The sequence below is a fragment of the Schistocerca piceifrons genome, chromosome 1 (assembly GCF_021461385.2).
Source record: "Schistocerca piceifrons isolate TAMUIC-IGC-003096 chromosome 1, iqSchPice1.1, whole genome shotgun sequence".
Taxonomy (NCBI): Eukaryota; Metazoa; Arthropoda; class Insecta; order Orthoptera; family Acrididae; genus Schistocerca; species Schistocerca piceifrons.
In genome coordinates, this window is record NC_060138.1 from 869,291,094 (window position 1) to 869,306,562 (window position 15,469).

The 15,469-nt window shown below is 42.0% G+C and overlaps 1 protein-coding gene across 1 annotated transcript in view; it reads right to left on the reverse strand.

Annotated features, from left to right (window-relative positions):
* LOC124711457 (pyrimidodiazepine synthase-like) overlaps nucleotides 1-15,469 on the reverse strand; it is a 117,733-nt gene that overhangs the window by 20,203 nt on the left and 82,061 nt on the right. Inside the window, exons 3-4 of the mRNA XM_047241554.1 lie at nucleotides 7,667-7,799; nucleotides 2,054-2,166 (exon numbers count right to left, since the gene is read on the reverse strand). Of these exons, the coding sequence (XP_047097510.1) occupies nucleotides 2,054-2,166; nucleotides 7,667-7,799 (246 nt within the window). The remainder of the gene's footprint in view (nucleotides 1-2,053; nucleotides 2,167-7,666; nucleotides 7,800-15,469) is intronic.

The following is a 15,469-nucleotide window of genomic DNA, read 5'->3' on the forward strand; positions in this document are numbered from 1 at the left end:
AGATGTATGAAGCTGATGGGGTGGTTTACAACGTGAGGCACCGTGAATACCAAAATAGATTAAGAAGATTGGATATCTGACCTAACCTAACTCTCTCCTGTAGCAAGGAATCGGAGTGTTACAGTGCGTCTATCTTCTGCAGATGTAGCAGTTCTTGAGTGAGTAATGTGCTTTGTGATATGAGGATACACTTCACTGAGCACATACAGAAATGTATGCTCATCCATTCTCAAGTAATTGATGTACGACTTGACGTCCTTCACTATATGCTCATGTAACAAGTTTTGTTGAATGCTTTTATCGTGTCGTGGTAAAACCTACGGCTTCACCCAGGTATGTTTCCTTTTTTCCCCCGATTCTCTCCCGCTTGTGCACACAGTGCAATTGTGGTACATGCAACTGCTGCGGTTAATAACAAGTTGTTGTGGTCAATCAGCCGCGAGGGATTAGCCGAGCGGTGTTGGGCGCTGCAGTCATGGACTGGTCCCGGCGGAGGTTCGAGACCTCCCTTGGGCGTGTGTGTGTGTGTGTGTGTGTGTGTGTGTGTGTGTGTGTGTGTGTGTGTGTTTGTCGTTAGGATTATTTAGGTTAAGTAGTGTGTAAGCTTAGGGACTGATGACCATAGGAGTTAAGTCCCATAAGATTCCACACACATTTGAACACATTTTTGTTGTTGTCAGCCATCTTGAACTTTGACGAAAAATATGATGACAGTGTAATACCCCTTTTTAGCACCACGTCAAAGATCTTTGTCAAATATATTTGGCGAATATTTGATCACATCTTTGATCAAATCTTTGACAAAGAAATTTGACAGTGTATTACCGGCCTTAGCGGCTAATGTTTAGAATACTGATACTGAATCTGAAGCATCCGAAAATTTGTAATCCTCCCCGTTCACATATTACAACTACACGAAATTCTGTCATTCAAGCTACTGTCTTCACGAGTCCAGCAGCAGCAGAGGTATTTCATACCCCATATGCCAATGATCCCAGCCGATTTACCAATTCATTTTAAGTGACTTGATTTCTCAATCATGGTGTCGATGGTAGTTTGGTAGTAACAGTAAAGAAGGCTCAAAGTCGGAGAGAGTCGAGAAGAGAGACGGACAGGGAGAGAACGAGTGGAGAAGTAGACGGACATAGAGAGAGGGAAGGAGGAGATGGACAGAGAGAGGGCGAGGACGAAGTGAGGCGAGATGAGGGGAGGGATAGATGGACAGAAGAAGAGGCTTCGAATATGGACAAGGAGAGGAGGAGGAGGTGGACAGAAAGAGGGGAGAGAAGATTAGTACGTACATCCAATTCCCATACGTATTTAACAATTGCGGAGCATTGCCTCATTCACATAGGGTGGCGAGGGGGGGGGGGGGGAAGAGGAGAGAACAGACAGTGGGGAGGAGGTGGTTGACAGAGGGAGGAGAAGGAGATGGGGAAAAGAGAGAAGGAGGAGGAGATGCACAGGGAGAGAAGGCAGAGGGAGATTAACACATATATCTAATTCATACATATTTAGCAATTGCGAAGTATTACCGAGTTTGCTAGTAATTAAATAAAAACACCCCGTCCCTTGTCCCCGCTCGAGCATAACTTTTTAATTAAAAAGCCTATAATAATTTAATACCGGCCATATGTTTTGTGGACAGGGACTTGCGGGGAGATGTAGGAATAGGAGGACAGGATAAGTGGAAGTGAAGCGGAAGGAGTAGAAGAGGACAATGGAGATGTGACAAGAGGGGTAACCGACGTGACATAGACCTTGTGGTTTTGTCAGCATTTGGACCCATCTCTCCCTTTATAAACTACTGGCATACCTATCACTACAAACAGGCTACGAAATCTGAGGATTTCCAAAAATGGTAGCAACAGAATAATCTACAGAGCGGAAAACTGCACTCAAAAGAGAGCTGTTTGCTTCAACAGGATCCATTCTAATCTCCGGCACAGTCTAAAGCAGAGGAAGTAAGGAAGTAGGCAGCAATATTTTTATGTCGTTCTCGAGCTATAATATAATACACTAGTTACATTTCTCCTGCTAATGTGATACTTACAATTCGAGGGACGTGTTCTGTGGGAAAGGTAACGCCAGTAAATAGAGCAGGCACGGCTGCACAACGTTCTGCCCACGGCCAGATCATGTAGTCCAGCATGCCAGGACGATTTCCTGAAAAAGGCGTTGAACTTTTAGAGGCGACAGAACTTCCTGTAAAGATTCAGTATCTATTAAAAATAAATCGTTAGAACTTAGCCTGGAAATCATGAGATACCACAGATATGTTTTGCAATTCTCTGTTGAATATGAAAATGGCTGCTCATAAAAGCTTATAAATCATGGCACACCTGCCAACATGGAAGCGATATCCGATAACAACGAAATTGTCTCCTGTAAGATTATGTAAGATCATGAAACGTACTGTAGTAGATATGCCTGTCAGAGCGCTCTTCAAGCAGCAGTATGTAGCACGAGGGTATGGTGTACCGTTAGTGGGTGTTACAGCCCATGAAGCACTTCTCTAACATGTCTGTAACGTGCCGGCGGAAACCTGTTGCTTTGCTGGCCGCCTTCACATATTGGTGTTCGACTGTAATTGGAATTCTCATTATCTAAAAAAGAAGGTAACGAATGAGGAGGTTGTACGCAGAATCGGAGGGGAAAGGAATATATGGAAAACACTGATAAGGAGACGGGACAGGATGATAGGACATCTGTTAAGACATAAGGGAATGACTTCCACGGTACTAGAGGGAGCCGTAGAGGGCAAAAACTGTAGAGGAAGACAGAGATTGGAATACATTCAGCAAATAATTGAGGACATAAGTTGCAAGTGCTACTCTGAGATGAAGAGGTTAGCACAGGACAGGAATTTGTGGCGGGCCGCATCAAACCAGTCAGAATTCTGATGTCAAAAACAACTCTACCATGTTCTGTGAGCCCCAGATCATGCGAAAAAGATTTCTATAAGCAGACAGAATGCCTAATATCAACTGATCCACTATCATGCTACCCTGGTACGACTTCAGTATAACGTGCGACGTCTCTGAATCAGTAGTTCAGTACGCCCGTGTGGAAGCTAAAATCCACACTTAGAAGCGTGACCGGCTGGTAGTCTCTTATACTGCCAGTGTGTATCTGTTAGATATCAAGACGGTTACACCTTCTGTAAACGGCTATAGTAATTTTTCTCTTCGTTTAGGCTTCGTTTGGTATAAATTTCAGTAGACCTTTGTCCCATTACGTACCAATGATTCCTATACAGCTCCACTGCTACGTCATCCATATCCTGTTACTTGTGGTTCAGTGTTGCCATTATGATCATATTAACTTGAGTAACAGAACGATTGCTTTAAATTTCTGATATGCGGTGCTGATATTTTGCTGTGACCTTCCTTCACCTGCAGCCATTCATTGATTTTATTCGCTGCGATTCCAGACGTGGGCTACACAGACTGAAAGCAACTGAATTTACGCTTGTTCCTCCTGCAAGGATATTAGTAATACTACAACGAACTCTTTGGCTGTTTGTTTACAATGGTGACATAACGAGAGCATATCAGTGTCCCACCCATGATGTCACAAGCCATGCCAGCCTTAAGTATGGCGTCATTACGCTTATCAATGAATCATAATCGGTACTCACAAGCCACTTCCCCCCCCCCCTCAATTTATATATGACATCATTCAAAATCCAAGAACCCACACCTTATTTCTTGTAACAGAGAGGGGCATTAAAAAGAAACAGTTAAACACAATGTAGCTCCAGAGCCGCCATATTGGCATGTTCAAAAATATCCGAAATATCTGGATTTTTACACACACACACACACACACACACACACACACACACACACAATGCTTATACCATGAACGCGCAGGTTAAGCAGTACATGTGAACGTCCATAACTCTGTCTCTACACTGCACATGGTGCAAGCAACAATGGCCGCTCAGATTCAATATTTCCTGGTCTAAATTACATGATTCTTTTGAAATGCCAAAATGCTAATTCTATGTCGAAAATGTCTGCCAAAACATGTAAAATCCGTCATCAACACAATGTTTATAACAATTTTATTTCCGCATCTAAAATACCCATCAAAATTGTTGCTTGCAACATGGTTGTGGACTCTCAAATTAATAGTATCAACGCTGTTTCTATGTCTAAATTATTACAAAACACATATGGCTAAAAGTAACATGCTAGACAAGCACCTGACACCTGATTTTTAGGCCTAAATGAGACATACTAACCAAGCACCATTTTAGACAGGCAGAAGGTATACATACACATAATGTGTATGTTAGGTATCACAATGTTATTTATGCATTTGATATCTCCATCAAAATACATTAAGCATGTAATTACAGTGCTTCTATATCTGACATGTATGTCAAAAATACGCCAGCAACACTCAAAATGTTAATGTTAAGTATTGCAGTGTATCTCCAAGTCTAAAATAACTGTCAAAATCGGCGTTTTGATCACAGGCCTACTTCACATTATGTCACTCGTGATACGAAGAATGCAATATGAGCAACTGATGTTTTTACAAGTGTCTCAGTAAAGTATCACTTCACCATGCACCACTTCAGACTGAAATAAGGTAATTCATCATGTTCTATACTAGAAAAATGTAATTGATGATACTGTCTGGTTACTACACTTTTCATTTGCATTTGATGTAGGCATACCCAAGGTTACACACAAAAAAAAAGAACTTTCGAGGAAGGCTGTGACAATTTTAGGTCAAAACTATGGTGCTAATGTTCTATAAAATGTTTACAGATTATCTTCCCAGAATCAGCCTCTAAATTATACCACAATCTAATCGTAATGCTTCAAAATTCGAGCAGTAAAAGCACAGTATTGCTAAAGACAAACTAACTGGCCAAAAACATATTAGGAGGCAAGAAGGTGTTTAGACGAACTGTTTATTGCGTTTTAACATTTAAACTACATATTTTCGCAAGCATACTTTCATATTGCACAGAATAAGAATGTAAACATGGCCATACACAATGGTGGAACAAGACTTCACACATAGAGATGAAACTTCGATGTCTCTTTGCTCCAATGAAATTCGATCTTTGCACCAAAGCAACATTATTTACCAAAATAAACAACGATTTCCAGTATACACACACACACACACACACACACACACACACACACACACAAACACACACGCACACACACACACACACACACACACACACACACACACACACACACAGAGAAAGAGAGCGCTTGCTAGTAGTAATGTTGTTGTGGTCTTCAGCCCTAATACTGGTTTGATGCCACTCTCCATGCTACTCTATCCTGTGCAAGCCCCTTCTTCTTCGAATAACTAGTGCGATCTACATCCTTCTGAATATAGTTAGTGCACTCATTTCTTGGTCTCCCTCTACGATTTTTACCCTCCACGGTGCCCTCCAATACTAAATTGATGATCCCTTGATGCCTCCGAACGTGGCCTACCAGCCGAACCCTTCTTCTAGTCAATTTGTGCCACAAATTCCTCTCCTCCCCAATTCTATTCAGCACCTCCTCATTAGTTACGTGATCTACCCATCTAATCTTCAGCATCCTTCTGTAGCACCACATTTCGAAAGCTTCTATTCTCTTTTTATCTAAACTGTTTATCGTCCGTGTTTCACGTCTATACATGGTTACGCTCCATGCAAATACCTTCAGAAAAGACTACATAACAGTTAAATCTATATTCGATGTTAACAAATGTCTCTTTCCGCTTAGCCACTTTGCACTTCCTGTCGATCTCATTTTTGAAACGTTTATATTCACTCCCGCCAGCTTCATTTACTGCATTTTTATATTTTCTTCTTTCATCAGTTAAATTCAATGCTTCTTACCCAAGGATTTCTACTGGCCCTTGACGTTTTACCAACTCGATCCTCTGCTGCCTTCACTATTTCATCTCTCAAAGCTACCCATTCTTCTAGTTGTGATACACAAGTGTAATTGCAGAACTCTGATCACGAACAAAATTTCGATCTATCCGATAGAATAAAATTATTTCTCAAAACTGTGTCATTCCTCGATATGTTGTAACAAAATGGGGCACTGATGATCATACTGTTTGTCAAAAACCAGCTAAAACCGGTAAAAATCGTTCAGTTGACTGGTGACTAGCATATTACTGTGGAATAATTTGGTAATCTGACATGGTGACTGCCACTACCCTGACCATGCTGATTCTTGGAGCTAGTCGTAACTTGTTGGAACTAGTCGAAAAGTCAGATTAGTTGACCATTACCCCAAACACAATTCGAGGCAATGATGGGCAGTTGACAAGAGGGCTCTGACCGTCAGTTTACTGGACGGGACAGTCATAGTCACTTTACAGGGTGATTGCCATAACTCACGGGATACTATTGCCCGGGGGAATGATGGTCAATGGACGCAATTAGTGCCACCACCCCAAACGTTATTGGGATGGGGGGCAGTGATGGTTAATTTCCATGGTGGCTGCCAATAGCCAAAACACAGTTTGGGGTAGTGATGGTCAGCTGACATATGGTGACTATCATTACCCTGGGTACTATGGTTGGTTGACAGGATGACTACAGAAGTTGACAGTGTATGCGCCGTAACTTGACAGTGGGTGTCAGCTACTGGATCTACCACATTTCATATTCAGTTACATATAAAAATCAAATGAAATTGTAACAAACTGTCGCTATACAGCAGTATGTTACAGCAAAACTGTAAAAAAATCCCCTCCGTAACCATTGTTACACAAAACTGTAACAATCCGTTGTTTTCTTTTTAAATTACTTACCTCATTTGTTTTATATGTTATCAGGTTTATGTTCAAATTTCAAAAATTCTGATATAAATTCTATGCATTTCCCTTCACGTATCTGGTTATGGTTGTAAAGCCAAAACTGATACCTCGTTATGTAAATCAGAATATGACCAAGACAGTGAACTCTTCATTTTCAAATACCACAAATGGCCTGCTTCCTCATTTTCGGTTTTTTCACGCCATTATTACTGGAGCCGACATTATGGCGACAGAATGCGATGAGCACGATGACAGTAATAACGTCAGAGCCTACCACCACAAATTTGCAGATTTACACAAAATCTGAATTGTGGCAGAATGGTTACTAATGTACTGCTAATAAACATTCTGTTTCTGATTTACAACATATTAGTATTAACATTATCAGACTGGCATAATCTGTACATTTTGTCTGGCAGTCATGTCTAAGTATAACAAATGCATTTACGATCCCTTAGGATCACATGGTAGTTTACTTCCAATTTTCAAGATATTGACAGGAATTCTCACGTTTCAGTACCAACAAAAGACAAAAGTCGTATGTGAATTGTCTGATAACTGTACAGGGTATCACTTGTGCCAGCCACCAATTTTTGGTCTGTTCTTTGTGGAAGAAGAGACCGTCCATGTTTCGTATATTTTTATGTAACAGAATTTTTTTTGATTGAGTCATCACCAGAAAATGATGCCGTGTGCCTAAACTGGATTTTTATTATCATAATATAAATATGAACATATGGTGACAGGATATCAACAACACACATTGAGTTGGTGGATAGCATATGTACTGTAAGCTGTGTGTTCAGAAATGTCATTTAGCTAAATTACCGTATACTTACGATAAATAAAAGACAGAACTTGCCTCCAAAGAACTGCGATCTAGTTTTTGCCAGTTCATCCTCGAATAGCTGTAGGATGGGAGCCACATTTGGTAGGATACCCTCCAGCGCCTGAGAGTCTTTTGCACGTATAGCCTCCATGAAGAGCCCCTGCAGCTAGAAGACATTGAAATGTACATGAGTAATTGAATAATGGACAAATGTTATTCCGTTCTTCAGTATCTAATTGTCACCGAATATATTCATAAACATTTTAACAGCGTGAGGCACCAAGGCTCTACCGAGAGTGCTACTCGAGTTGTTGTTGTCCTCAGTCCACAGACTGCTTTGATGCAGCTCTTCATGTTACTCTATCCTGTGCAAGCCCATTCATCTCCGATTAACTACTGCAAGCTACATCCTTTTGAATCTTCTTAGTGTAAGTTTTCCATCTCCCGCCCCCCCCCCCCCCCATTCAATGCTTCCCTTCAGAACGAAACTGGTGATCCTTTGATGCCTCAGAATGTGTTCTACCAACCGATTGCTTCTTCTAACCAGGTTGTAACCCAATTTTCTCTTCTCCAAAATTATATTCAGTACCTTCTCATTAGTTGCGCGATCTACCCATCTAATCTTCAGCATTCTTCTGTAGCACCACATTTTGAAAGCTTCTATTCTCTTCTTGTCTAAACTGTTTATCGTTCATGTTTCACATTCTACGTTCCATACAAATATTTCCAGAAAAGACTTGCTGACACGTAAGGCTATATTCAATGTTAACAAATTTCTCTTCTTCAGAAACACTTTTCTTTCCATTGCTAGTATACATTTTATATACTTCCTACTTCGACCATCATAAATTATATTGCTCCCCAAATAGCAAACTTCACCTACTACTTTAAGTGTCTTATTTCCTAATCTCATTCCCTCAGCATCATCTGACTTAGGTTAACTACATTTCATTATCTTGTTTTGCTTTTGTTGATGTTTATCTTATGTCCTCTTTTCAACACACGGTCCATTCCGTTCTACTGCTCTTCGAAGTCTTTTGTTGTCTCTGCCACAATTAAAATGTTTTCGGCAAACCTCAAAGTTTTTATTTCTTCTCCCTGGACTTCTCCAAATTTTCTTTTGTTTCCTCTACTGTTTGCTCAACGTGGATATTGAATAACATCAGGGATAGGCTACAACCCCTCCTCAATCCCTTCTCATTCATGCCCCTCGACTGCTATAACTACCGTCTGGTTTCTGCACTAGTTGTAAACAGCTTTCCGCTCCGCGTATTTGGCCCTGCTACTTTCACAATTTCAAAAGGAGTATTCCAGTCATTATCGTTAAAAGCTTTCTCTAAATATACAAATGCTACAAACGTAGAGTTCCTTTTCCTTAACTCATCTTCTAAGAGATGTTGTAGGGTCAGAATTGGTTCGTGTGTTCCGGAATCCAAACGGATCGTCCTCAAAGTTGGCTTATACTAGTTTTTTCATTCTTCTGTAAAGTATTCGTGTTAGTACTTTGCAATCGTGACTTATTAAACTGATAGTTCGGTAATTTTCACACATGTCAGCATCTGCTTTCTTTGGAATTGGAATTATTATATCTTCTTGAAGTCTGAGGGTATTTCGCCTGTCTCATACATCTCACTCACCAGATGCAAGAGTTTTCTCATGGTTGGCTCCCACACGGCTGTCAGTAGCTCTAACGGAATGTTGTCTACTCCCGGGGCCTTGTTTCGACTTGAGCCTTTCAGTGCTTTGTCAAATTCCTCACGCAGTATCATATCCCCCTTCTCATCTTCATCTACGTCTTCTTCTGTTTTCATAATATTGCCCTCAAGTACATCTCCCGTGTATAGACTTCCTGTCGATTTTTGAGACGTTTGTATTGCTTTTCGCTTGTTTCATTTTTGCATTTTTATATTTCATCCTTTCATCGACCAAATTCACTATTTCTTACGTCACCCAAGGATTTCTACTAGCCCTCGTCCTTTTCCTACTTGATCCTATGCTGTCTTCACTATTTCATCTCTCAAAGCTACCCATGCTTCTTCAACTGTATTCCTTTCCCCTATTCTTGTCTATCGTTCCCTTATGCTCCCTCCGAAACACTCTACAACCTCTGGTTCTTTCAATTTATACAGTTACCATCGCCTTAAAATCTGTCCTTTTTGCAGTTTTTTTAGTTTCAATCAGCAGTTCATAACCAATAAATTATGGTCAGAGTCCACATCTGCCCTGGAAATGTCTTACAACTTAAAACCTGGTTCCGAAATCTTTGTCTTGCCATTATATAATCAACCTTGAAGCTTCCGGTGTCTCCATGCCTCTTCCACGTATACAACCTTCTTCCATAATTCTTAAACGACGTGTAAGCTATGAGTAAATTATGCTCTGTGCAAAATTCAACCAGACGGCTTCCTCTTTCATTCCTTTCCAGCAGTCCATATTCTAAACGACGTGTAAGCTATGAGTAAATTATGCTCTGTGCAAAATTCAACCAGACGGCTTCCTCTTTCATTCCTTTCCAGCAGTCCATATGCAGCTACTAGTTTCCCTTATTTACCTTTTCCTACTGCCGAATTCCAGTCCCCCATGACTATTAAAAGTTTGTCTCTTTTAACTATTTGAATAATTTCTTTTATCTCACCGTACGTTTCCTCAATCTCCTCCTCGTCTGCGGAGCTAGTTGGCATATAAACTTGTACTACTGTGGTGGATGTGGGCTTCGTGTCTATCTAGGCTGCAACAACGCGTACACTATGCTGTTGTAGAAGATTATCCCCGTTGCTATTTTTTATTCATTATTAAACTTACTTCTGCATTGCCCCTATTTGATTTTGTATTTATAACCCTGTATTCATCTGACCACATATCCTGTTCCTCCTGCCACTGAACCTCAGTGATTCCCACTGTATCTAACTTGAACCTATCAATTTCCCTTTTTAAATTTTCTGACCTCCCGTACCCAATTAAAGGATCTGACATTTCACGCGCCAACCGTAAAAGTCAGTTTTCTTTGTCCTGATAACGACGGTCTCCTGAGTTACAGATACGATTTTGTATCAGACCAGCTCATTACTTACATTTTCCTACAGTGACTATCCAACCCAACAAATCTTATGGACCTACACTCTTTCTTACTCTGATAGGGAGCTAGGTCCTGCAATTAGTCATCACTGCAGCTATAAATCACGTTGAATTCTGAACTTTTATTTAATTCCATATAGTTTATTGTGATAATTCTCTTTCGTTTAGATATGCACTCCAGTTCTTGCATCATTAGCACCACAAGCTTATCATTCGAAACCATTACAATCTCCTCGTGCTGCCTACAAAAAGCAGATGAAAAATTTGTACTTGCAGAACAAACACCAGTACAATTTTATAAAGTTGTATGGTATTTACATTATTGGGGCCAACAGTGATGTACTTTCCGCAGTCTATTATTTTTGGGGAAGTTTCAGTATTCAAAAGTTTCACTGTTTAGCAGCTGGAAGCAGTGAAGAGACGGTGAAATTACAATTAATTTTATTCCTAAAGATTCTAAGTTACTATGGAATGACACTTCTGGAAATTGAAATAAGAACACCGTGAATTCATTGTCCCAGGAAGGGGAAACTTTATTGACACATTCCTGGGGTCAGATACATCACATGATCACACTGACAGAACCACAGGCACATAGACACAGGCAACAGAGCATGCACAATGTCGGCACTAGTACAGTGTATATCCACCTTTCGCAGCAATGCAGGCTGCTATTCTCCCATGGAGACGATCGTAGAGATGCTGGATGTAGTCCTGTGGAACGGCTTGCCATGCCATTTCCACCTGGTGCCTCAGTTGGACCAGCGTTCGTGCTGGACGTGCAGACCGCGTGAGACGACGCTTCATCCAGTCCCAAACATGCTCAATGGGGGACAGATCCGGAGATCTTGCTGGCCAGGATAGTTGACTTACACCTTCTAGAGCACGTTGGGTGGCACGGGATACATGCGGACGTGCATTGTCCTGTTGGAACAGCAAGTTCCCTTGCCGGTCTAGGAATGGTAGAACGATGGGTTCGATGGCGGTTTGGATGTACCGTGCACTATTCAGTGTCCCCTCGACGATCACCAGTGGTGTACGGCCAGTGTAGGAGATCGCTCCCCACACCATGATGCCGGGTGTTGGCCCTGTGTGCCTCGGTCGTATGCAGTCCTGATTGTGGCGCTCACCTGCACGGCGCCAAACACGCATACGACCATCATTGGCACCAAGGCAGAAGCGACTCTCATCGCTGAAGACGACACGTCTCCATTCGTCCCTCCGTTCACGCCTGTCGTGACACCACTGGAGGCGGGCTGCACGATGTTGGGGCGTGAGCGGAAGACGGCCTAACGGTGTGCGGGACCGTAGCCCAGCTTCATGGAGACGGTTGCGAATGGTCCTCGCCGATACCCCAGGAGCAACAGTGTCCCTAATTTGCTGGGAAGTGGCGGTGCGGTCCCCTACGGCACTGCGTAGGATCCTACGGTCTTGGCGTGCATCCGTGCGTCGCTGCAGTCCGGTCCCAGGTCGACGGGCACGTGCACCTTCCGCCGACCACTGGCGACAAGATCGATGTACTGTGGAGACCTCACGCCCCACGTGTTGAGCAATTCGGCGGTACGTCCACCCGGCCTCCCGCATGCCCACTATACGCCCTCGCTCAAAGTCCGTCAACTGCACATACGGTTCACGTCCACGCTGTCGCAGCATGCTACCAGTGTCAAAGACTGCGATGGAGCTCCGTATGCCACGGCAAACTGGCTGACACTGACGGCGGCGATGCACAAATGCTGCGCAGCTAGCGCCATTCGACGGATTATAAACGTACACTACTTGGACATGAGTTATTAACCCATACACGTCTCACCGTTTTGTTTTACTGTAGTTAGCTACGATACCTTTATGAAAATTTTCTTTAATTTTTGCCGCGGTACCATCGAAAGAGTCATGCACTTTCCTGCTCGCAAGGGACCTTTTTCTAACTTTACGAGGAATCTCTTGTGCAACCCACGATAATGAGTTGTCATCCATGTGGTCTATGATTAACGCAAACAAGCAGCCACTGGCTGAGGCGCTGTCCTAATCAAAAATTTCGCTTGAATTACACTGTCACTACTATATTACAAGTATAAAACTGGAGTCGCAGTCGGGAGGACAGCGGTTCCTATCTTCGTCTGGCCAAGTGGGTTTAGGTTATTCATAATTAAGACAACTGCCAGGATGGTTACTTTGAAAGGGCACGATCGAGTTCTTACACCATCCTTCTTTAATTGGAGCTTCTGCTCCGTCTCTAGTGATCCCCTTCCTTCCTTTACACACGAATGTGCTGCTGTTGGTACAATGAAACTCAGATTTATGTCACTGTATCGATGAAAGTCATTCTTTTGAACAACAGAATACCTGAGATTGAGACGAAATAATTAGGTAGTTATTCTGCTGTAAGATTGGAGTTAAGGGGACCGCGACTGGAGGCGAGGGAAACCGTTCTTCTTCCCGTCAGGCTAGCGTGGCTACGTCCCATCCAGGCGTTTGGGCTTCGAACAGCAGTCGTTGAGGACAGGGATCTGACGGCGGGAAGGGAGGCTAAAGTATCTCAGCAAAAATTTCAGTAGTTTTATCAAACACTATTTGTAAGATGTGACGTCTTTGGGTAACGGAGGTACAGCTATGTGATTCCGTTGTTAAAATTTTCGGTAGTCTAGATCACAATAAATCATAAAATTACAAGTAGTAGGAAATCAGTTTTGGCTGACTGACAGTCATCTTCAGATCAAGCTTACTAACGAGACCATGCACACTCTTGGCAACAACACTACAGAACCAGTCCTTAAGGGCACCGGTGGCGCTAACACAACCCCCTTACCAACTGCAACTCAGAATCATGCTTACTGATGACACTGTACCTAAGTAGAACGTTGACCTTATCCTCTTCTCTAAGTAGGAGACGTCAATAATTTGTTTTAAACGGTGACAGGCATGCTTCAACCAGAATTTTATTATTGACATGGTATACTTAATAACGAGGATTTGGTTAACACTGTAGTTAAGTACAGACTTCTTAGCAATCGTGGTGCTGAGTTGTTATCAGTAACGTTGTTGTTACGAACAACTTTTGAGGGAGGGGAGTCACAGCTCAGAAACATTGTGAATAACAATAAGAAACACTCAGCACTCAATAACCATGTAAATTGCCATAAAATTATAACAATTAAAAAGTGAAGAATGATGAGGCTTTTCCAAAAACTGCATAGCTGTAAGAAGGTGCTTTATTCGCTACTACCGGTTTCTCGTCGGTATAGGCTCTTCTTCACTTTTATAATTGTTATATTTTCATGATGTAGATGGACAATTACGGAGTTCCAGCTTTCGGGAAGTTACCAACGTTAAGAGTCAAAAGTGTGTGTGCTTTGGGTGTACGAGTATTCTAATTTATTATTACAACTCTTAACGTGGATAACTTGACGGATGCTGGGATTCTTAACTGTCGATCTACATCATGAAAATATAACCATTATAAACCTGAAGATGGGTCTGTACTGACGTGAAACCGGTAGTTGCGAATGAAGTACGTTCCTACAGCTATGAGGATTTTGGAAACACCTCGTTATTCCTGATCTTTTAACTATTATATTATTTATGATAATTTAAAAGGTTATTGAGTGTTTTCCGGCCAGCACTGTACTTAAGAACTAGTTGTCTAGTAAGCATGTTCTGACAAGGGAACCTCCCCATCGCACCCCCCTCAGATTTAGTTATAAGTTGGCACAGTGGATAGGCCTTGAAAAACGGAACACAGATCAATCGAGAAAACGGGAAGAAGTTGTGTGGAACTATGAAAAAAATAAGCAAAATATACAAACTGATTAGTCCATGTTCAACATAGGCAATATCAAGGACATCTGAGCTCAGGAGCGCCGTGGTTAGCGTGAACAGCTGCGGATTGAGAGGTCCTTGGTTCAAGACTACCTTCGAGTGAAGATTTTAATTTTTTGTTTTCAGACAATTATTACCAGTCCGTCCGTCCGTCTGATGTGAGGTAACTGCGCCGTAGTATGGAGACGCTACACCTAAAACGAAAAATTTGAAAACGTTAAAAACATATGTTTTGACACAGCACAGGGAAAACTGTGCGACTGTGAAACTGTTGCATTCATTTGTTGCAGTTTACGTGACAAACTCTTATGTTTTCATCACTTTTCTGGGAGTGATTATCACATCCACAAGAAAACCTAAATCGGGCAAGGTAGAAGAATCTTTTTACCCATTCGCCAAGTGTACAAGTTAGGTGGGTCGACAACATATTCCTGTCGTGTGACGCACATGCCGTCAGCAGTGTCGTATAGGATATATCAGACATGTTTTCCTGTGGAGGAATCGGTTGACCTATGACCTTGCGAATAATTGTTTTCGGTTCCCATTGGAGAGGCACGTCCTTTCGTCTACTAATCGCACGGTTTTGCGGTGCGGTCGCAAAACACAGACGCTAAACTTATTACAGTGAACAGAGACGTCAATGAACGAACGGACAGATCATAACTTTGCGAAAATGAAAAAGTAAACTTTTTACTCGAGGGAAGACTTGAACCACGGACTTCTCGTTCGGCAGTTGCACACGCTAACCTCGAGACCACGGCGCTCCTGAGTTCGCATCATCCATGATGTTGCTTATCTTGCGCATGGGCTACTCAGTTTGTATATTTTGCTTATTTTTTCCATAGTTCCACACAACTTCTTCCTGTTTTCTCAATTGATCTGTATTCAGTTTTTCAAGGCCTATCCACTGTGCCAACTTATAACTAAATCTGAGGGGGGTGCGAT